A 20,803-nucleotide genomic window follows, 5' to 3' on the forward strand; every position below is an offset into this window, starting at 1 on the left:
GCCCCAGCCGCGTGTTAGGGGCTGAAATCGCGGGAGGGGGGGCACATTTCCCGGGATCCAGCGGGGCCCGGTACCCACCCACCCGGGGGAGGCATTTGAGCCCCGCGGGCGAAGCTCTGGACGCTCCAGGGGAGGGAAGAAGGAGCCAGAGCGCAAGGACCAGAGATCCCCGAGGGGGGGGACCCGGCTTGGGGGATCCCGGGGAAGGTGCGGGAGGGGAGCCAGGCGCATGGGGGAGGGGATCCGCTGCACCAGCGCCCCGGGGACCAGGGCAGGGAGCCGGCGGGGGTCCCGGCCCTACCTGTGGGAGGCGATGCGGGGCTCCGGGCTCTGCCTGCAGCGGGCCTGAGTCAGCGGCCGGGCCGGGACTGCGGGACCCACCACGCCCAAGCGAGTCACTGCGGCGGGGCGGGCCAGCCACCGGGTCCTAGAGCCGCCTGCTCCTCCCCCAGGGCCCTGTGCCTGCCCCCACGGCTCAGATAGACCCCAGGAGCCCTGCCTAGCGCTCCACCCACAGCCAGGACAGACCCCAGGAGTCCTGCCTCGCGGCTTCCCCTCCAGCCCCTAGACCCCACTTCCTGGTCAGAGCTGGGCTAGAACCCAAGACGTCTGGCTTTCCCCACTAGATCTGGCTCCTGGCTCCTCACCCGGAGCTGGGGAAAGAACCCAAGAGTCCTGACACCCACCCTCCCGTGCTCTAACCACTAGACCTCACTCCCTGCCTAGATCGGGGAAAAGAATCCTGGAGTCCTGGCTCCCTCATTCTAACCCACCAGATCCCCTCCCAGAGCTAGGGAAAGAGTCCTGGATACGCTGTGCCTCTGACTCTCAGCCCCCATCCTGCCAACCCTGACAGAAGTTTGATTCAAGACAACCAATGGTAGAGTGCACCCCAGCACGAAGTTAAATGGAACCTCATGCAGGCGCCAACCCACACCCCTGAGAGAAGGCCACCCCAAGTAGCCCTGCATGGCTGGGTAACTCCCCGGGGGCAGGTCTTTTGCTTGCCTGAGTGGGAGCTTTGCACCAGCAAACAGGTCTGCCCTGCGAATCCTTAGGAGGTGGCTTTTAGTGGTTAGTATTGGGAGATGGGGGACTAAGGACTTCTGGGAGCTATTCCTGAAAATGTGTAGAGGGATGGAGTTCTGGGGGTCCGGATGCTTGGGTTCTCCTCCCAGATCTGGAGTCTCCTACTTAGAGCTGGAAAGCAAAAGGAATGGGGCCCCCTTCTCAGGTCTGGGAGGGGAGTGAAGTCTAATGGTTAGATTATTGCTTGTACTAGGGTAGTACCGGGGAGCCCCATTCATATGCGGCTCCCCTGTGTGAGGCGCTCTCCAGTGGCACACACAAAGACAGGACTTGTAGGGCTGAGATCCCTGCAAGCTGATCCACGTGCAGGCCAATGAGGCTCTCTGCATGGGCACTGGCCTGACCCATGAAACATAGGCCCCATGCTCAGAACTTGTGTGCCTGGCCGCTCAGGACCGGGGATCGAGTCTGATCCCGGAGTGACTTTGGATTACCCTGTGTAAACACAAAAGCGCCAGACGCAACAAACTGTGGGCAGATTTAGCTGCATCCTCTTTCTTTAAGGGAGTTGGATAATGAATCCCCGCCCCTTAACTCCTCCCCCTCCCCCATCTCCGGTTAGCTGCCAGCAGCGCAGCTATGAGGCAGAGTGAAAACTCGTCGTGGTTTCCCCAGGAAAGGGGGTGGGGAGGGGGGAGGGAGAAGGAAGAGCCTTGCTCTGAATCAGCTGCCTGGAATGTGAGCGCGCAGGGTCCCAGCACCCTCCTGCCTCCAAGGGATATGCCAAGAGGAAAGTTGGCTACAATGGGCTGAGTCCCACATGGCGTAAATCGATGTCACTGATTTACTCCCGTGGGGGAATATGTCTCCAGTGATCCCAACAGAGTTTAAAAACAACTTTTAAAAGCAAGGAGTAGACCTGGGGCCTCTTATAGACTCATCATGAGCTTTGGAGGACAAAAGCCTCTTCTTCCACTTGCCCACGACAGCGCCTGACACTAGATGTATTTGTGTTAGTCTCTAAGGTGCCACAGGACTACTCCTCATTTTGAAAAAGCTGCTTTTAAAGCTGCAGGCTAACATGGACACCCCTCTGAGTCCAACAGAGCTAGGTTGATTCCCACCGTTGGGAATTTGGCTCATCAAAGCCAATAGATAGGTGCCACGTTATATTGGGGATCTGGCTTCAGGTCCTTTTCCAGAGTACAAGTGCTCCCAGATGGGGCTAGCTGGCATCCTGTATCCTATACATCTAGATACCCAGTGAGATTGAGTTTCCATCACTCCCGGCCTAGCACAGTCATTCTCCATGTAAAGTAGATGGGAAACAACCCCCAAAGCAGAACGGTGTTGAATGCAACATATTGGGGAACCAGCTGCTCAGAGGCGATAGGGAGGGTGTCTTCTACTCATGCATCCCTTTATCTCTGTTTGGGGCTGTGGAGCGTGTCAGCTGCAGCACCGGCTTTCTCGGAGAACCTGGCTGGGGCATGAAGAGAGACCCGCCCAGGAAAGATTCAAATGCTGCCCAGCTGATTAGCAGAGCGCCCTGCTAGCAGCATGCATTTCTATTGGTGGTGCACATTCACACATGCCTGGGTGCACACTAAAAAATTATTCTGCACATGAAAACAATTAGAGGAAACGTTGCCCCTGCCCCCACAGCCTTTCTCATTCCTAACTTGAACTGCAGTTTAGTGCTGAGTTCTGTCGCTAGGCCATGTTGGTCAGGGACTAAGGCAGAATTAGCGAAGGCTTAGGTACACTCTCCAGCAGCTGGTTAATGCAGCGCCATGCGGCCCACAGGGGGAGAGAGATTTTTCAGGCAGCCTCATTTGTACTTTTCAAGCAGAGCACAAGCTTCCCTGCAGGGGGCCTGGCAGGGTCTCTAGGATTGAACCTATTTGCAGTATGGTAGGCTGATTCAGTAGGGGGCGCTGCGCTGTTCCCTGGCAGTCAGTGCTGACCCCATTGCCCCAGTGCAGTGCTGCAGGAGGGCAGTAGGGGGAGCTTTTCTCGGACAGCCAGTGTGACGCTAGGTGGCGCTGTGCTGCAAGGCGAGGGCAGTAGGGGGCGCTGTCCCCTGGCAGTCAGTGCTGACCCCATTGCCCCCGTGCAGTGCTGCAGGAGGGCAGGAGGGGGAGCTTTTCTCGGACAGCCAGTGTGACACTAGGTGGCGCTGTGCTGCAAGGCGAGGGCAGTAGGGGGCGCTGTCCCCTGGCAGTCAGTGCTGACCCCATTGCCCCCGTGCAGTGCTGCAGGAGGGCAGGAGGGGGAGCTTTTCTCGGACAGCCAGTGTGACGCTAGGTGGCGCTGTGCTGCAAGGCGAGGGCAGTAGGGGGCGCTGTCCCCTGGCAGTCAGTGCTGACCCCAGTGCAGTGCTGCAGGAGGGCAGGAGGGGCCGCTTTTCTCGGACAGCCAGTGCTGAGCAGTGCCCCAGTGCGGCGCTAGGTGGCGCTGTGCTGCAGGGCAAGGGCAGTAGGGGGCGCTGTCCCTTGGCTGGCTCTATATAGCCCGGGTGTGGCTTTATGCCCTAGCCCCTGCGGTGGCGGGGGGGGGGGGGGTATTTTTTCACCCTTCCCTGGGCCTGCTTCCCAGCCCGTTGTCAGAAAAGGGAGGAATGATTCCCCCTGCCGGGGTTGGCACTTCCCCCCGGTCCCTGCTCGGGGTTTGTTTCGCCCCTCCCTGGGGTTGGCACTTTCCCCCCGGTCCCCGCTCGGGGTTTGTTTCGCCCCTCCCTGGGGTTGGCACTTTCCCCCCGGTCCCCGCTCGGGGTTGGTTTCGCCCCTCCCTGGGGTTGGCACTTTCCCGCCGGTCCCCGCTCGGGGTTGGTTTCGCCCCTCCCCGGGGTTGGCACTTTCCCCCCGGTCCCCGCTCGGGGTTGGTTTCGCCCCTCCCCGGGGTTGGCACTTTCCCCCCGGTCCCCGCTCGGGGTTGGTTTCGCCCCTCCCCGGGGTTGGCACTTTCCCCCCGGTCCCCGCTCGGGGTTGGTTTCGCCCCTCCCCGGGGTTGGCACTTTCCCCCCGGTCCCCGCTCGGGGTTGGTTTCGCCCCTCCCCGGGGTTGGCACTTTCCCCCCGGTCCCCGCTCGGGGTTGGTTTCGCCCCTCCCTGGGGTTGGCACTTTCCCCCCGGTCCCCGCTCGGGGTTGGTTTCGCCCCTCCCCGGGGTTGGCACTTTCCCCCCGGTCCCCGCTCGGGGTTTGTTTCGCCCCGCCCCGGGGCTGGCACTTTCCCGCCGGCCCCTGGCCACGACGCGCGTCACGTGGTGCCGGGCCGGAAGAGGATGGCGGCCGCGCGGCGGGGCGGCGCGGGGACGCGGCCTCTCGCGCTGCTGCTGCTCCTGGCGCTGGGGCCCGCGCTGGCGGGCGGGGCGGGCTCCGAGCGGGGCCGCTGGCTCCTGAGCGCCCACAGCGTGAGTCGGCGGCGCGCGAGGGGCGGGGCCTGTCGCGACAGAGACCCCGCCCCCTACGGGGCCGCCTTCCCATCCCCCCACGGCCCGGCGCCCAGAGCCCTCGAGAGCGGGCCCCTGGGGGGGCGGGGCTCCCCTGCTGCGGGCCCCTGGGGGGCGGGGCCCTCCTGCGGGGGGGCCCTCCTGCGGGGGGGCCCTGTGGGGCGAGGGGCTCCCCTATGGGGGGAGAGGGGGCGGGGCTCTCCTGCGGGGGGGGGCCCAGTGGGGCTCCCCTATGGGGGGAGAGGGGGCGGGGCTCTCCTGCGGGGGGGCCCTGTGGGGCGAGGGGCTCCCCTATGGGGGGAGAGGGGGCGGGGCTCTCCTGCGGGGGGGCCCTGTGGGGCGAGGGGCTCCCCTATGGGGGAGAGGGGGCGGGGCTCTCCTGCGGGGGGGGGCCCTGTGGGGTGAGGGGCTCTCCTGCGGGGGGGGGCCCTGTGGGGTGAGGGGCTCTCCTGCGGGGGGGGGCCCTGTGGGGTGAGGGGCTCTCCTGCGGGGGGGGGGCCCTGTGGGGTGAGGGGCTCTCCTGCGGGGGGGCCCCTGTAGAGGGGGGGCGGGGGTGCCCTGCTGCGGGCCCCTATGGCGAGGGAGACCCTGCTCTGGATCCCTACGTGCTCCCATACTGGCACAGGGCTTGGGTCCCCTGCATGACTCAGGCTGTTCCACCTGCTTGTTTGCCTTGTCCTGTGAAACAGACGTGCTCTTAGGGTCTGTTCTGTTCCTAGGGGCCATGGGGCCTCCTCACTTCACCTACAGCCTACACTGGGGAAAGGGGTCAAAGTATCCCCACGGGTACAACTTCAGCAGCCCTGTGCCCACTGCTGCTTGGTGTGAGAGCCTTGGCAGTGCACTGCTGAGCCTTCCAGTGCCTGCAGGGCTGGGAAGCTACCTAAGTATGGACGCTCTGAGCGCAGGCCTGTGTGCATGGAAATCTTTTACCAGAGATAGCCTTTCTCCGGCATGTGTTTTAGTTTTATAGGTTAAAGAGATGTTTACACTCCCTAAAGTTTCGAGCAATCTGCTTTGCAAATCCCTCCCTCTTTGACTTGCTGTAGCTTTCAGTATCTTGCGATGTCAAATGCCACTGGTTGTCCACTCGCTGCGAAGTGTCCTGCATCAGACAAGACATGATTATTTAACAACAAGCGTATAATGGTAGAGGCTGGAATCTCCTGCTGAGAAAGGGCCCTATTGCGTTGGGCTCTATGCAGATTGAGAGAGCTTTTCGGGCCTGAAGAACGTTCTGTCTAAATAGTTGAGAGACAAAGGGAAGTAGGGAGGGTGAATTTTGGCCCCTAAATTGCCATATGGGAGCCGAGGCTCAAAGAATGACTTCTGTAAGGTAAATCCAATGCAAAGTTGGGAATTAAGCATATACAGGCAGTCCCTGGGTTACATGGATCCGACTTACATTGGATCCCTACTTACAAACGGAGTGAGGCAACCCCGCACTAGCTGCTTCCCCCCAGCAGACCAGGGAGACGCGAAGCTAGCGTGCTCCCCCCCCCCCCCCCCCCGAGCAGACTAGGGAGACACGGAGTGGCTTTTCTCAGCAGACACCTGAGAATAAAGGACTGAGGGAAGTGAGGTGTGGGAGAATAAAACTGAGCTCTGGAGAAATGTTTGGCTAGAGTTTCCCCTACAATATGTACCAGTTCTGACTTACATACAAATTCAACTTAAGAACAAACCTACAGTCCCTATCTTGTATGTAACCCGGGGACTGCCTGTACAGGGCTCGCCAAGCAGCAGCGAGCCCTGCTCACCAGCCGTATGGTTCGGCATGCTGCGCATGCACTTATTGTGCTGCACCACTGTGCCAGCTTGTAATCTATTCACCACGGGCGAGTAGATTACACTAGTGGTCGAGCTCTGAGCATGGATCTCCTGGATCCCCGTCTAGTGCCTCAATCCCACAGCTGCCAGGTTTCCTAGTATAAAATATGCAGAGGAAATAATTGTTCTGTTCTTATCTACTATATAACTGAGAGAGTTTGTCTGTCCAAGAACTCCTCCCAAACGGTGAGAACTAGGACTACCGAATTTGGTAGGCAGCTTCCTGTTGTTACAACTTAAAGCAGCGTAAGCGTTTGGTTATGCCAGGAAAATGGGATGTGCCTGGAATGGGATTGCTTCTCATCAAACCAAACAGAGGAGGAAGTTACAGCAAGGTGACTGGGAGTTGGGAACCTGCCTTCTATTCACAAAGTAGAATGGGGGATGTTGAGCAATGAAAGTCAGGACTCCTGGGTTTTCTGCCTAATTCTGGGTCTGAGTGAGGACATGGTTCCAGCAGAGAAACTAGGAGTCAGGACTCCTTGGTCTTCATTGTGGCTCTTCCGCTGTGTCTGGACGTAACACGGTGTCTTGCTTCCCTGTCTGCACCTGCTGCAGAGGTGTGTTGCGACCCAGTTTCAATTCATACATCCTGGAGATCTCTGCTGAAGGTGGCCGCGTGTTTACAGATTTGACTGGTTTTCCCCAGCGTGACCACATTTGGGCTGTTAAAACTTCACCAGCTTGAGAGTCCACCTGATCCCCTCCCCTCCCAGGAACCTTCCACTAGTCCTGCCCTGGAGCAGCCACTTGGGGGGAAGAGCCAGGAACTTGGTCAGTGTGGGTCATGTGATCTCCAGCCCATAACACCTACAGCCCGGCACATTGTGGTGTTTGTGTTTGACTAAGCTCATTGCTTTCGCTAATTATCCCCATCCCTATCTCCCACCATCTCTATTTCAGTGACTTCCTACCACTCCCCTTGGTTTCCTCAGCTGTCTCCTCACCTGTACAGCCCTAACAGTCCAATCCCATCCCATTTATTATTCCTCGCTAGCAGCAGACTGTATTTGAACTCACAACCTCAGTCCTTTGAGTCCTCTAATCTCCTCTCAGTCTCGCCGCTTGGAAGCTGCTAGTACTCTTGCCTTTATTGGAGGAACCAGCCAAGCTCCCGTCATGCTAGGTGCTGTGCAAACCCCTAGTAAGAGAGATTAATCCAAAGAGACATGATAAAATGTGGGAAGGGAAAGCGCTGAGAGTGGGATGCAGTCCTAGTGAGTACCCAGCCTGTGTTCTAACCACTGGATCATGCTGCCTCCTTCATTGCCCTTTCTCATTGGCTCTCCTGATGACAAGTTAGGGGGATGAAACACCGCTCTTTCTTCTGTCCTTCCCTGGAAGCAGCCGTGCTAAACTTTTTCCATTCTAGGCTATTTGCAAAGCAGTTTGCCCGAGTGATTTATTTAGGATGTTTTGCTAGTGCACATTTCTGGAGTCCCTTGCATCAGTTTATTTAGGGGACAAACACCTCCCCCCCGTGGGTTTTCTTATCTTGTGACTGAAATAATCCGCCCACCCTTGCCTTTTCAGAATAACACGAAGAACCTGTTTGTGTTCTCCAAGACAATGTTCAATGGCTCTTCAATCGCTCTCCAGGGTGAGTAGCTTCAGAGGTCTTGAAATTAGGGATGTAAAATCTCATTTAATTAGGTAACTAGTTAAGCATGGTTTAATAATTTCATGATTCGGCAGGACAGGTGGGGGCTGTGCCAGTTAATCATAACCGGAAAGTGTCACCTAGTAAAGGTGACGCTAACCAGTTAATCATCTACAGCCCTACCTGAAACATGGCTTAGAACAGGGAGGGGTGTTGTGTGTATGATAACTGGGCCTCCCAATATCCATCAGCTAAACCATGCAAAACGTTTGAGCCAAAACAGGGGAGACCCAGATGTGTAAAGCTCCTAAAGCCCAATGGGGGCAGGATTTTCAGATTCCATAGAGCATTTGGGGGATGTCTGGCCATTTTCTAACCATTTTCCTAACGTTTTCCACAAAGCTTCATCTCGGTTCACGTGGTTCCTTGAAAACTATTTGCTAATGGGAAACTGTGTCAAAGAAGATCTAGCATGCTGTGAGAAGCATATGCCTAAGTGTTTGCATGTTCAGCCCTTCATTAGGAGCCTAAATACAGAGTTTACGGAGCTCGGTTTTAGGCAACCAGATTTGAAACCTTTCATCTCAGCTTTCCTGAGAGGGGAATACTAAATCTTAGAGAACTGGAGCTGTCCAATAAACGGAAAGAACTCTGTGATAGGTAACTCACTGAGCTGGGGCATTTAAAAATGTCCTGTTTTGAAAAGCCCTTTGGATTCTATCAAAATACTACTCTGTTATGTGTCATTTCAGCAGCTGCTATGCTATGTGCTCAGAACTCCAGGGAGAGAGAGAAAACATTTAAAACAGCCCCAGTGTTCAGCGAAGATCAGCAGTGACAGTTGTGCATGTCACCAAGGAACATACAAAATATGTGTCTCGTCCTATTGTTGGGAGCCAGGGACAATGTTCCAAAGCATCACAAAATGTCTTTGCTTTTTTTTTAAAAAAAAATAAAAAATCTCAGTTGCAAAAGAATATGAAACACAGGCCCTGAGTTAGCAGGATAACTAAGTTTTCAGCATGGAATCTGTTTCTGTTGAAGCTAATGAGTAGAACTCTGCAAATCCACAGATACCTGTTTTATATTTACAGCTACAAAGTTTGTATCTGCACAGGGCTCTGCTAGTGAGTCCCTTGTGCTGTATTGCTGAGCTCAGGGGTTTAAAACCTGCATGTCGGCTCCCCCAGCATCACATGATGGACTGGCAAATGATGAGATTTTGAAAAATGATTAATAAAAACACACCTCGTGTTTTGATTTCTGGTATCAGATGCTTGAGGGAGTCAGATTTTCTGGCTTGTCTTGAGTCTCATCTGATTGTGTAAATTCAGTGGTTGGGGCTTTAAGTGCCGGAGATCAGCTGAGCTGGCAACGCTTCAAGTGAGGGATGTAACAGCAACATGCTGGGGGTTGACGTTCTCTGGCAGCCACACACAGGGTGGATTTGCTTAGTGCCTGTACCCTGGAGAGGAAGCGAGAGAAACTGAAAGGAAAACTGACCCATTGCGGATTGGCCCTTCCAGCTGAACAAGGTCCCTGGGCCTGTGGAGTCCCAAATATTCAGCCTTTGCTGGTGGGACAGAAGCAAATTGGTCTCTCTCCGAAAAAGATGTTGTGTGGCTTGAGTTCTGACCAGAGACGTGGGAGAGCTGGTTTTTGCTTCTGGCTCAACTGCTGACCCGACCCATCCCTGCCTCAGTTTCCCTGTCTGTGAAGTGGGGTTAATGATACTCCTTTCCTCTCCCTCCCCGCCCCAGCTCCCCTTGCAAAATAATTTCAGATTTACAGCCTCTCCCCGACTTAAGAACTGGTTACAGACCAAGCAATTGGTCATAACTCGGTTTGTTCGTAAATCGGACCCCATAGAGTTACACACGACCGCGCTGTTCATAAGCACGGATCGCATTTGTAACTCGGGGTCCGCCTTTTATGACAGCTTCGGTCGTAAATGCGAACAGTCGTAAGTCCTTCCAAGTTTAGCATCTTCTAATCTTATCTAATCTCCGGTCTCACCCCCATCACACCACTACATACTCTGATGGTGGGGGAAGGGCTCCCCGTTTTATCTCCATATTTTTTCCAATGTTGATGTTATCTCTGTGTTTTTCTGTTGAGGAGGCAAACGGCTTGCATTGCACCCTGTCGTGATCAATGACTCGTGCAGCCCCCCAAGAGAGATTCAGGTGCCACCCCGCTGATTATCAGAGTGCCCACAGCAGGCAGCATGCAGTGCTACTGGTGGTGCACATCCATGCGTGCCCTGGTGCACATACAAATGTATTCCACACGTGGCAAAAACTAGAAGGATTATGGGTCATGACTGCAGCTCCGTTGCCGGGGTGTTGGGTGCTCGCTGGCTGGGTGATGAAGGTTCCTCTGTTTTGCAGTGCTGCCAAAGGCGTGCTCCCCGGGGCTGACCCTCAACCTGACCTGGTACCTGCGGAGCTCCCATTGTCACAACGAAGTCTACATAGATGTAAGCCCCTCCGTGTCCTCGTGGCCTGGGCTCTGCTTGCTGGGTGATGAGGGGAGCAGGAGACGCTTGGGAAAGGCGGAGGAAGTGGGGTGATTGGATGGACGAAGGATTCAGAACAGATTGGTTGGCATGAGAGTAGGGATGTTAGAGTTTAACTGATTAACCAATTAGCTGATGCTTTGCTGTGGCAGGGCAGCAAAGTCTCCTCCCCAGGAGCCGGGTGAGGAAGGGCTGCCAGCTCTGCTTCTGGGGAGACTTTGCTACAGGCTCTGCAGAATAAAGCTAATCTATATACTGCAGAGTCCGCAGCATGTGTAACCGCTAAGATTTTTTTAAGCAATTACACGGTTACCAAATTAAATGATTACCATCCCTACATGAGAGCTCTGAGCATAGAGGCCTTTTACACCTACTCTCCCAGAGGGACCCTTGTCCAGTGGTTAGAGCAGGAGCCAGGAGTGCTGGGTTCTATTCCTGGCACTCAGAGTGTAATGCGTGAGACTGGGGAATGGTGTCTGGTCGGGGTTCCTGGCTTCTGTTCCCAACTGTACCATGGATTCCCTATAATCCTGGGCGAGTTCTTTTCCCCACCCCATGCCTCAGTTTCCCCTCTGTGAAACGAGGATGATACTGACCTTGCAAGTGAATGGTGGGAGCTGGGTTTGGGAGGCATCATTAATGTGTATAAATCGCTTTGGAGCCATTGGATGGAAGACGCCCCAGTACAAACTATCGTTAAAATCCTTTAGTGTCAGGGAGTGGGGGAGGAGGGGACAGTGGGGACATGTGGTACTGTTGTTGGCGTGGAGGTATTTTAGGGATTTTCTCAATTTTAAGGAAAATTTAGAATTGCCAATCTGGGACAGTTAAACCAGATTAATGATTTGTGTGGCTGCTCCTTTGGAATAAGTGGCCTTAATTCAGTGGAGTTGAATTCACTGAAATTCAGATTAACGAAATTAAGGTCACTGAATGTCCACATGGAGCAATAGAGAAACCTCTTGAATCACAGAATCCTAGAGCTGGAAGAGACCTCAGGAGTCTCTGAGTCCAGCCCCCTGGCCAAAGCAGGACCAATCCCAACTCAATCATCCCAGCCAGGGCTTTGTCCAGCTGGGACTTAAACACCTCTAGGGATGGAGATTCCACCGCTCCCTAGGGAACCCAGCCCAGTGCTTCACCACCCTCCTAGGGAAATAGTTTTTCCTAATATCCAACCTAGACCTCCCCCAGTGAAATCTGAGACCATTGCTCCTCCTTCCGCCATCCGTCACCATTGAGAAGAACCTCTTCATCCTTTTTGGAACCTTCCTTAGGTAGCTGAGTGCTGCTATCACATCCCCCTGCACTCTTCTCTTGGTAATGGTGACTGTAATATAATTAGCATCCCTGTGGTAGCGGAAACACCAGAGCAGCCCACCACTATAGCATTTAATTTCAGATAGGGGAACTAAGCAAAAATGTGTAGGAAGTTAATTATACATTAAAAGGTACAGTGCCAAAAGTAAAAAGTTTTCATGCTTAGAGATTTCAAAGACCCGATAATACAGTCTCTACTTAAATGTGTGCCCCAGATTAAAAAACATAATCAGAGAAGCTAAAAACAAAGTAAAAGAAGCAATAAGAGTTCAAAAGGATCATTTAAAAAGTGGAAGTTAAATCCTAGTGAGGAAAATAGAAAGGACTCTGGCATAAACTCTAGCAAACAAAATGTACAAAATATAATTAGGAAGGTCAAAAAGGAATTAGAAGAACAGTGAGCCAAAACCTCAAAGGTAACAGGAAAAACATTAAGCCCAGGCGACCCCTGCACTTACGACCTAATTGGTTCCTGGAGAACCATTGTAAGTCAAGCCATTGTAAGTCAAACCCTTATTTCCCATAGGCGCAATGTTATAAGTAGCGGTTCTGTTCCTGGAAACCCATTTCATACCCTAAAAATACCAAAATTGACTACAGAAATGGAGGAAAACTAAACTAAATGGTTCAAATAATGCACAAAAATAACTAAAAAGTGAAAACCGACGTGGCGGAGACGCTCACCGTTCAAGCAGGAACTGCAGACTGGAGAGTCTGACTGACCTTGTGTGTTTCCTGTTTTGGGATGATGCATGGAGTCTGCGTTGAATCTGTCATAAATGCGAGTGGCGGACGTACATTGGGGGGTTTTAGGAGCTCTCTCGCATGGGGAAAAAAATGGTTGGAAATGTGGGGGGTCATAAGTCGGGTGTTCGTAAGTCTGGGGTCGCCTGTACTTCAGAAACAGGAAGCCTTCTAAACACCCAGGGGCCGCTGGACAATTGAGATGCTAAAGGAGCAATGAAGGGAGACAAGACCATTGTGGAGAAACTGAATGAATTCTTTGCATCAGTCTTCACGGCTGAGGATGTGAGGGATATTCCCAAATCTGAGCCATTCTTTGACAGATCGGAGGAGAGGTGTCATTAGAGGATATTTTAGAAAAAATTGATAAATTAATGAGTCACCAGGATCAGATGGTATTCACCCTACCATTCTGAAAGAACTCACATGTGAAATTGGAGAACAACTAACTGGTTTGTAACCAGTCATTTAAATCAGTGTATATACCAGATGCCTGGAGCATAGCTAATGTGACACCAGCTTCTTAAAATAATTCCAGAGGTGATTCTGGCAATTATAGACCAGTAAGTCTAACTATAGTACCAGGCAAACTGGTTGAAACGATAGTAAAGAAGGGTATGTCTACGCTTTCAAGAGAGCGATGCAAATGAAGCCGGGATTTACATATCCCGTGCTTCATTTGCATAATTGCATTATGGCGCTATTTCGAAATAGCGCTATTTAGAAGTAACAAACGCGGTGTAGATGGAGCTATTTCAGGAGAACACACTTCCCATGAAATAACCCTTATTCCTCATAAAATGAGGTTTAACAGTTATTTCGAAAGAAGGGTGTTCTCCCGAAATAGCCTCATCTATGCTGCGTTTGTTACTTCTAAATAGCGCCATAATACGATTATGCAAACGTAACGGGATTATGTAAATGCCGGCTTCATTTGCAATTTGAATGTCTTCATTTGCATGAGGGTGCAAGTGTAGACATCCAAACAGAGTTGTCACACAGAGCTGAACATGTTTTATTGGGGAAAATTCAACATGGTTTTTGTAAAGTGAAATTGTGCCTCACCAAACTGCTATAATTCTTTGAAGGGGTTTAAAAGCATGTGGACAAGTGGGATCCAGTGAATATGCTGTACTTAGTTTTTCAGAGAGCCTCTGACAAGGTCTCTCACCAAGAGTTGGTAAGCACAGTAAACTGTCATGGGATAAGGAGGACGGTCCTGTTATGGATTGGTAACTGATTAAGACAGGAAACAAAGGGTAGGAATAAATGGTCGGTTTTCCAAATGGAGAGAGGTGACTAGTGGTGCCCCGTAGGGGTCTGTACTTGGACCAGAGCTGTTCAACACATTTCTAAGGGTACATCTACACTACAGTGTTAATTCGAGTTAATTCGAATTAACTATTTCTAATTAAGTTAAGCTAATTCATATTAACGCATCTACACACAAAAGCTATTTCAAAATAGCGTTTTGCTATTTCAAAATATCGTGTCCACACTGAGTGGACCCTGAACCGAAGTTCAGGCTGGCCAGAACCAGTGTCGGCAGGGCATCAGGTTAGGAATTAGTGTGTGGTGCTGCTGTCTGAGGCTAACTGAGCTCTGTGCTTAAAGGGACCCTACCCCCACCCTGGACAGACAGTTTTCAGGGTTCCCCGCTTGCTTGTTTACCTCAATGAGGGACAGCAAAGCATTCCTGTCTTGGAGTGCCCTGAGTGCCCGCACTCAGGACACCGCAGCACTCAGCCACATGGAGCCAGAGCTGCCCCTGGGCACGCCGGTGCATCTTGTGGGGTTGTTGCCCTCAGCCCAGCTGCACTTGCTGCAGGCTGCCAGCCGAGGAGTCCATAGGAGGGCTGTCAGGATCCAGGAGGCCCTGCGGGAGAACGTCCACCCAGAAGAGCCCTCAGAGCCACCGCGGTTCTCCCCACTGGGGGCTCGTGCCCATTCCTCCCTCACGTCCTTCCACTTATCCTGGGAGGAGGGAGCTGGAAGGGGAAAGTGAGGGGAGGCTCAGGGCCCAGGGTTGGGGGTCTCGCCAGACCAACTTGATTTTCATGCAGACCTGCTCCTGGGTTCGCATGTGGCCTTTGGTGGCCAGGCTGGCAGCTATCCTGCTATAGATGGCCGCATTCCTCCGTCTAGTGTGGAGATCATGGACCTTGGGGGCATCCCTCCCAAACCTGAATAAGGTCCAGGATCTCCATCCTGGACCAGGAAGGCGCCTGCCTTCTCCAGCCCCTGTCAGGCTCCTGGGAGCTGGCAGACTGCTCCTGGGGAGTGGTGGAGGGCTGGCTGCCAGTGGCTTGCTGGCTTATGTTTTGGGGCCACTGGGTCAGGGGCCCCAGTGGCCACTGCTGGCTCTGGGCTGACAGGCTTGGAACTGGCATAGGCACTGTGGCCAGGGTCTACCCCTTTAATGGCTCCGGTGCTGGGGGAGAGGAGAGTAAGTTTTCCTGATTGTGCCCAGAGTGGCCTCCAGGGCTCCCTGGGAAGGGCTGGAGGCCACCTATTTCGAATTAAGTGTCTACACAGCACTTAATTCAAAATAGCTATTCAAATATTTCGAAAATGGCGTTACTCCTCATAGAATGAGATTTACCAAATATGAATTAAAGTTGGCATGTATAGACACTATTAAAGTTAATTCGAAATAACAGCTGTTGTTTCCAATTAACTTTGCAGTGTAGACATACCCTGAATGATTTGGAAAAAGAGGAAAATGGTGAGGAGGCAAAATTTGCAGATGATAAAAAACAACTCAAGATAATTCTGTCCAAAGCTGAATGCAGAAAGTTACAAAGAGATTTCACAAAACTGGGCGACTGGGCAATCAAATGGCAGACGAAATTTAATGCTGATAAATGCAAAGTAATGCACATTGGAAGTCATAATCCCAGTTCTCCATACAAAATGATGGGGTCTAAATTAGCTGTTGCCACTCAAGAAAGAGATCTTGGAGGCATTGGAGATAGTTCTCTGAAAACATCCACCCAGTGTGCAGTGGCAGTGAATAAAGTGAACACAGTGTTGGGGATAGATAGTAAGACAGAAAATATCATATTGCCTCTGTATGAACCCACGGTATGTCCACGTCTTGAAATTACGGGCAGATGTGGGCGCCTCTTCTCAAAAAAGATACATTGAAATTGGAAAAGGTTCAGAAAAGGACAACACAAATGATGAGGCGTATGGAACGGCTTCCGTATGAGGAGAGATTAAGACTGGGGCTTTTCAGATTGGGAAAGGGAGAACTGGGGGGAGAGGGAGGATATGAAGAGGTCTGTAACAGTGTTTCCTGATTTTATTTGGCCACAGAACCCTTTTCAGCTTAAAATAATTTCAAGGAACCCAGAGTAAAATTTGGCAAGTGCAAAAAAAAAAAAAAAAAAAAGCCCCTCCAGAACTGGTTGAGCAAAAAAACCTGCAAAATACTCTGTCTCTTTAAGAGGGGGCGGGGCAATGCCGCGTTCTCACGGAACCCTTACTTTCGTTTTGCGGAACCCTGAAGTTCCACGGAGCACCAATTGGGAAACACTGGTCTATAAATCATGGGGTATGGAGACAGTAACTAAGGACGTGTTATTTACTGATAACATAAGAACTAGGAGTCGCCAGATGTATTAATAGGCAGCCGGTTCAAAGGAAAGGAAAGGAAAGGAAATATTTCTTCACCCAACGTACAGTCAGCCTGTGGAATTCCTTGCCAGAGGATGCTGTGAGGGCCAAGACTATAGCAGGGTACCAAAAAAGAGCTGAATAGGTCCCTCAATGGCTATTCGCCAGGCTGGGCAGGGCGGTGTCCTTACCTCTGTTTGCCAGTAGCTGGGGATGGGCAACGGGAGGGAATATTTGATCCCCTGGTCTGTTCATTCCCTCTGGGGCACCTGGCACTGGTCACGGTTGGCAGACAGGACACCGGGCTAGATGGGCCTTTGGTCTGGCCCTTCTTGTGTGAACTAAAAGCTGTGAATTTAAACCAGATTCATTCACAGTTCTTTCCCCATGTAGACTAATTCTTGGGGGGAGCTGAATGGGAGGAGGGTGTTGATTTTTTTCCACTCGTTTGCTGGGAAATGACCCCTCCCTGCTGGAGTCTCCTTGATGCACAATGTCATGGCTACCCCGGGGGGAGGGGGGGGCGGCTCACCCGCCCTTCTCTCTAGGATGTTGGCTGGAGCATACTGAGTGGGTGATGGGCTATTGGGATCAGTCTGGTCAGGAAGATCTCTGGGCCTCGGTTCTAGTCTCTCCCCACCCCTGCAGGAGAAGAGAGCAGAGATTTACCTGGCAAACTACAAGATGGAGATGGAGCCGAAGAGCTCTGGCCAGTACATGCTGCACACCTACAAACCCTTCAACTGCAGCCACCTGATCCCCCTGGAGGTGAGTTCCCTCTGGGGCTGAGGGCTGGGAAACCTGGGGTGGGGGGGCTGGGCAGAGAACAGAGCCCAGATCTCTCCATTTGAACAGCGCTCTTAGGAATGGGCGTGCGGGGTGGTATCTGGTGGCTGGGAGGTCCTGGGGGGGCCAGTTTGGGGGGTGCCCTTGTCATGGGGGGCAATACAAGCGCAGGCTGATTGTGTGGGCAGGTGGGGTGGCTTGCGGCCCTGGGGATTCTCATTCAGCTGCTTGAAAAAGAAGAGTAGCTGGGGGTTCTTTGGCTGTTGGAGGGTCTGGGGGCCCTGATGGCTGTGGGGATCCTGGGGTGCCCCCCTGCTTTCTGCCAGCTGCTCTTGGTGACTCTCCTCTCTCTCTTGCTTTCGCTGAACATGGAGGCGTTCAAGCTTCCTGCCCACATGGATCACCCCAAGGAATTGCAGGTGAGTAATCCCACTCCACCCTAGACAAGGGCTGCTGCCACCCCCTGCTGCTGCCTCTTTATCAGAGGCAGCAGCACAGGGTGACAGGCAGCTAGTCCACAAGGGGATCTGGTTTTTAAACTAGTGCCCCTCATAGACCAGCTTCTACCTGGCACCTCCTGCTGCTGCCTCTATTAGAGGCAGCAGCACGGAGTGGCAGGGGGCTCTTTGGGAGGGAGGCGCATTGTCTGCCAGCCCCACCCCCGGGAGCTAAAGACTAGTTGACTACCCGGAAAGAATTCATGAGGTTACTTGACTATTCCATTGACTAATATTTAACATCACTAGCCCAGAGCTCTTTGGGATCTGGGGTTGGATTCTTTATGGGTGGTTATGCCAGAGCAGTGCTAGGGGGCGCTGTGCTGCAGGCAGCCGGTTGGGTGACTTATCGGGGGCATTCCCACCTCACAGCCAGTGCTGGTGCTAAGGGGTGCAGTGAGGGTTTTTCCCCCTCCAGATCGGTGTAGACCCCAATGCTCTGTATCCATCGAGGGACAATCAGGGTAAGAGGCTGATGCTCATGCTGAAGGTAGAGCCAATGGTATTTCCCCCAGGAGTCAGCTGCAAGCCCTGGTACCCCAGCTGAATTATGTTCCTGGGAGTGTCTTTCTGGCCTCCCTGTGCTTCCCCTCTGCAGTTTCAACAGGACAGCAATTCTTCCCCCTCCTAAATGCATGAGCTGAGGTTATTTCTTAGTTGCAATGGAAAAATATTTTGCTGCTCTTGTGAGATATGATACAGGGAGAAATGTTCCTTTGCCCGCTACCTGTCACAGTATTATATCTACAGCATCCATAATTCAAAATGATCTGGACAATGTGGAGAAATAGTCTGAGGTAAATAGGATGAAGTTGAATAAGGACAAATGCAAAGTGCTCCACTTAGGAAGGAACAATCAGTTTCACACGTACAGAATGGGAAGCGACTGTCTAGGAAGGAGTCCTGCAGAAAGGGATGTAGGGCTCATAGTGAACCACAAGCTAAATATGAGTCAACAGTGTGACGCTGTTTCAAAAAAAGCAAACATGATGCTGGGCTACAGGAACAGGAGTGTTGTGAGCAAGACACGAGGAGTCGTCCTTCTGCTCTACTCTGCGCTGATTAGGTCTCAATTGGAGTCTTGTGTTCAGTTCTGGGCGCCACATTTCAAGAAAGATGTGGAGAAATTGGAGAAGGATTGGAGGTCTAGATTAAAGGTCTAGAGAACATGACCTATGAGGGAAGACTAAAAGAACTGGGCTTCTTCAGTTTGGAAAGCAGAAGACTGAGAGGGGACAGGACAGCAGTTTTCAGGTATCTAAAAGGGTGTCACGAGGAGGAGGGAGAAAAATTGTTCTCTTTGGCCTCTGAGGCTAGAACAAGAAGCAATGGGCTTAAACTGCAGCCAGGCAGGTTTAGGTTGCACATTAGGAAAATCTTCCTATCTGTCAGGGTGGTGAAACACTGGAATAACTTGCCTAGGGAGGTTGTGGACTCTCCATCACTAGAGATATTTAAGAGCACGTTAGACAGACATCTGTCAGGGATGGTCTAGACCGGGGTGGCCAACCCATGGCTCACGAGCCGCATGTGGCTCTTCTCCCCCAAAAGTGCGGCTTGCAAAGCTGCACTTGTGCCCCTCCCCAACTGCCCCGGCTCCCCTGTGTTTACTGGTGGCAATTCAAAATGACGCCCAACATGGCAGCTGTCAACGGGAGCCTGATATGGCCAAAATGCCCAAGCTTGCTTCTTAAAGGAGCAGCCTCCTCTTTTTTTGTTTGTTTGTTTGTTTGTTTGTTTGTTTGTTTTGCTTGACAATTCTGATGTGGCTTTTCACATTTCTTCTGCCGCTGTTTCGGCTCTCTTTAAATGGGTTGGCAGCCCCTGGTCTAGACAGTGCTGGGTCCTGCCGTGAGGGCAGGGGACTGGACTTGATGACCTCTTGAGGTCCCTTCCAGTTCTAGTGTTCTAGGATTCTGTGATCCGTTCTGTCTGGGATGTTGCAGTGGCAAAAAGCTGCTTTGAAACCAATCCTGAACAGTGGCAAGAAGAGTGGTTCTGATTTTACTCGCAAGTGTCCAGTCAGGTAAATAATAAGGATGTTAATACAGTTAACTAGTGAGCATGAAGCCCTTGCCAGTGAACTCTGGCCGGGCTGGAGCAGCCCTGGCCATGGAGGGGCCGGCGGGCCAGGCAGCAGGGACCCCACACCCATGTCAGGACCCCATGGCTGTGGCTGTGGAAGACATTGAGTTAAAATGGTGAACTAGTTAATTGTTTTAACATCTCTATTCAAAATCAATTAGGGTACGTACCTAGAACTGGTCAGGAAATTTCCATCAAACCAGTTTTCTGTTGGAAAAGGCTATTTGATTAAACTGGAATCTTTCACAAAATCATGTTAATTTCTACAGTGTTTCCTCTCGGGAGGAAAAAAAAATAGGCTATTGCCATTTTCTAAATTTTCCTGGTTCAAACTGAAAGATCAGAAGTTTTTAGTTTAGAAACACACTTTATTATATGTGAAAAAGGCAAGAGTTTGAAGCTAAATTGTGAGTGTATTTAAACAAAACCTTTCGAATGACTCATTTTTTCCCAGGTATTTGTTTATTAACAAATTTGAAATTTTGGCTTTTTGCCCTGACGTGGGATGAATTAATTTCTTGAAATATTTATTTGTTACAGGACCATCTGTTTTCCAAGCAGCTCACTTTGGGCCTTTTCTTGCTTGCTTCTTTTTGAGGGATAAAAAAGCTGGAAGTGTGTTTTCAATTTACATAATTTTCTGTGTATTTCCTTACAAAATAACCATTAAACCTTAACTATGTTGGATGTCTGATTGGAAGACTGAGAGATGTGGACAGGGAGTTTTTCTGGCAGTTTATGGACTCTTTAGAAAGAGTCATTCCCCCAGTTGTTTGATCGTTTGAGTTTAAATGTGTTACAACTTGAAACTGTCTGAATAAACCCGCTTGCTTTCTCCGTCACATGTCCTGACCCTACCAATGTCCAGTTGTCCTTAGAGTTCCCCAAGATCAAAAATTGAGTTAGAGAAGGCTTGGATTTCTAATCTAGAGGAAATTTCTGCAGCAGAATAGAAGCATGTTTTGTGGCCTTTGTCCATCCAGGAAAGAAGTGTTGTAAATACCCCACACCATATTTGGAGTCTTCTAAAATCCTCTCCCGACACACACCCTTGTGTCTCAATTTCTGCAGTCTCTGCAGCAGCCAGCGCAGGTGAAGCGGCGCGAGACTGTGGGAGTGCAGCCTGAGAATGCCGCCAAAGATGCCGCAGGGAAGCAGAAATCGTCTGCTGTTGAATTGGCCAGTGTGCCCAGCAAAAAGCCAGTGGCGGCCGGAAAGCCGAGCGAGACCCAGGGAGAGAAACTGGGCCCGGGAAAGACCGACGGAACCAAGAAATTAAAAGCAGGGAGGCAGGAGAAGTCGGAGGTTGGTGCCCCTGACAGCTG

General features: G+C 51.8%; 1 protein-coding gene across 2 annotated transcripts in view; it reads left to right on the forward strand.

Moving 5' to 3' along the window:
* The first annotated feature begins 4,266 nt into the window (after positions 1-4,266).
* LOC102457390 (transmembrane protein 87A-like) overlaps positions 4,267-20,803 on the forward strand; it is a 31,411-nt gene continuing 14,874 nt past the window's right edge. The window contains exons 1-6 of one of the 2 annotated variants that reach the window (XM_075915300.1): positions 4,267-4,441; positions 7,844-7,910; positions 10,301-10,389; positions 16,759-16,878; positions 17,271-17,315; positions 20,550-20,783. In XM_075915300.1, coding sequence (XP_075771415.1) covers positions 4,313-4,441; positions 7,844-7,910; positions 10,301-10,389; positions 16,759-16,878; positions 17,271-17,315; positions 20,550-20,783 — 684 coding nt within the window. In that variant the 5' untranslated portion in view covers positions 4,267-4,312. The remainder of the gene's footprint in view (positions 4,442-7,843; positions 7,911-10,300; positions 10,390-16,758; positions 16,879-17,270; positions 17,316-20,549; positions 20,784-20,803) is intronic. The other variant, XM_075915299.1, reaches the window with a different exon arrangement.

This window comes from Pelodiscus sinensis, unplaced genomic scaffold (genome assembly GCF_049634645.1).
Source record: "Pelodiscus sinensis isolate JC-2024 unplaced genomic scaffold, ASM4963464v1 ctg34, whole genome shotgun sequence".
Taxonomy (NCBI): domain Eukaryota; kingdom Metazoa; phylum Chordata; order Testudines; family Trionychidae; genus Pelodiscus; species Pelodiscus sinensis.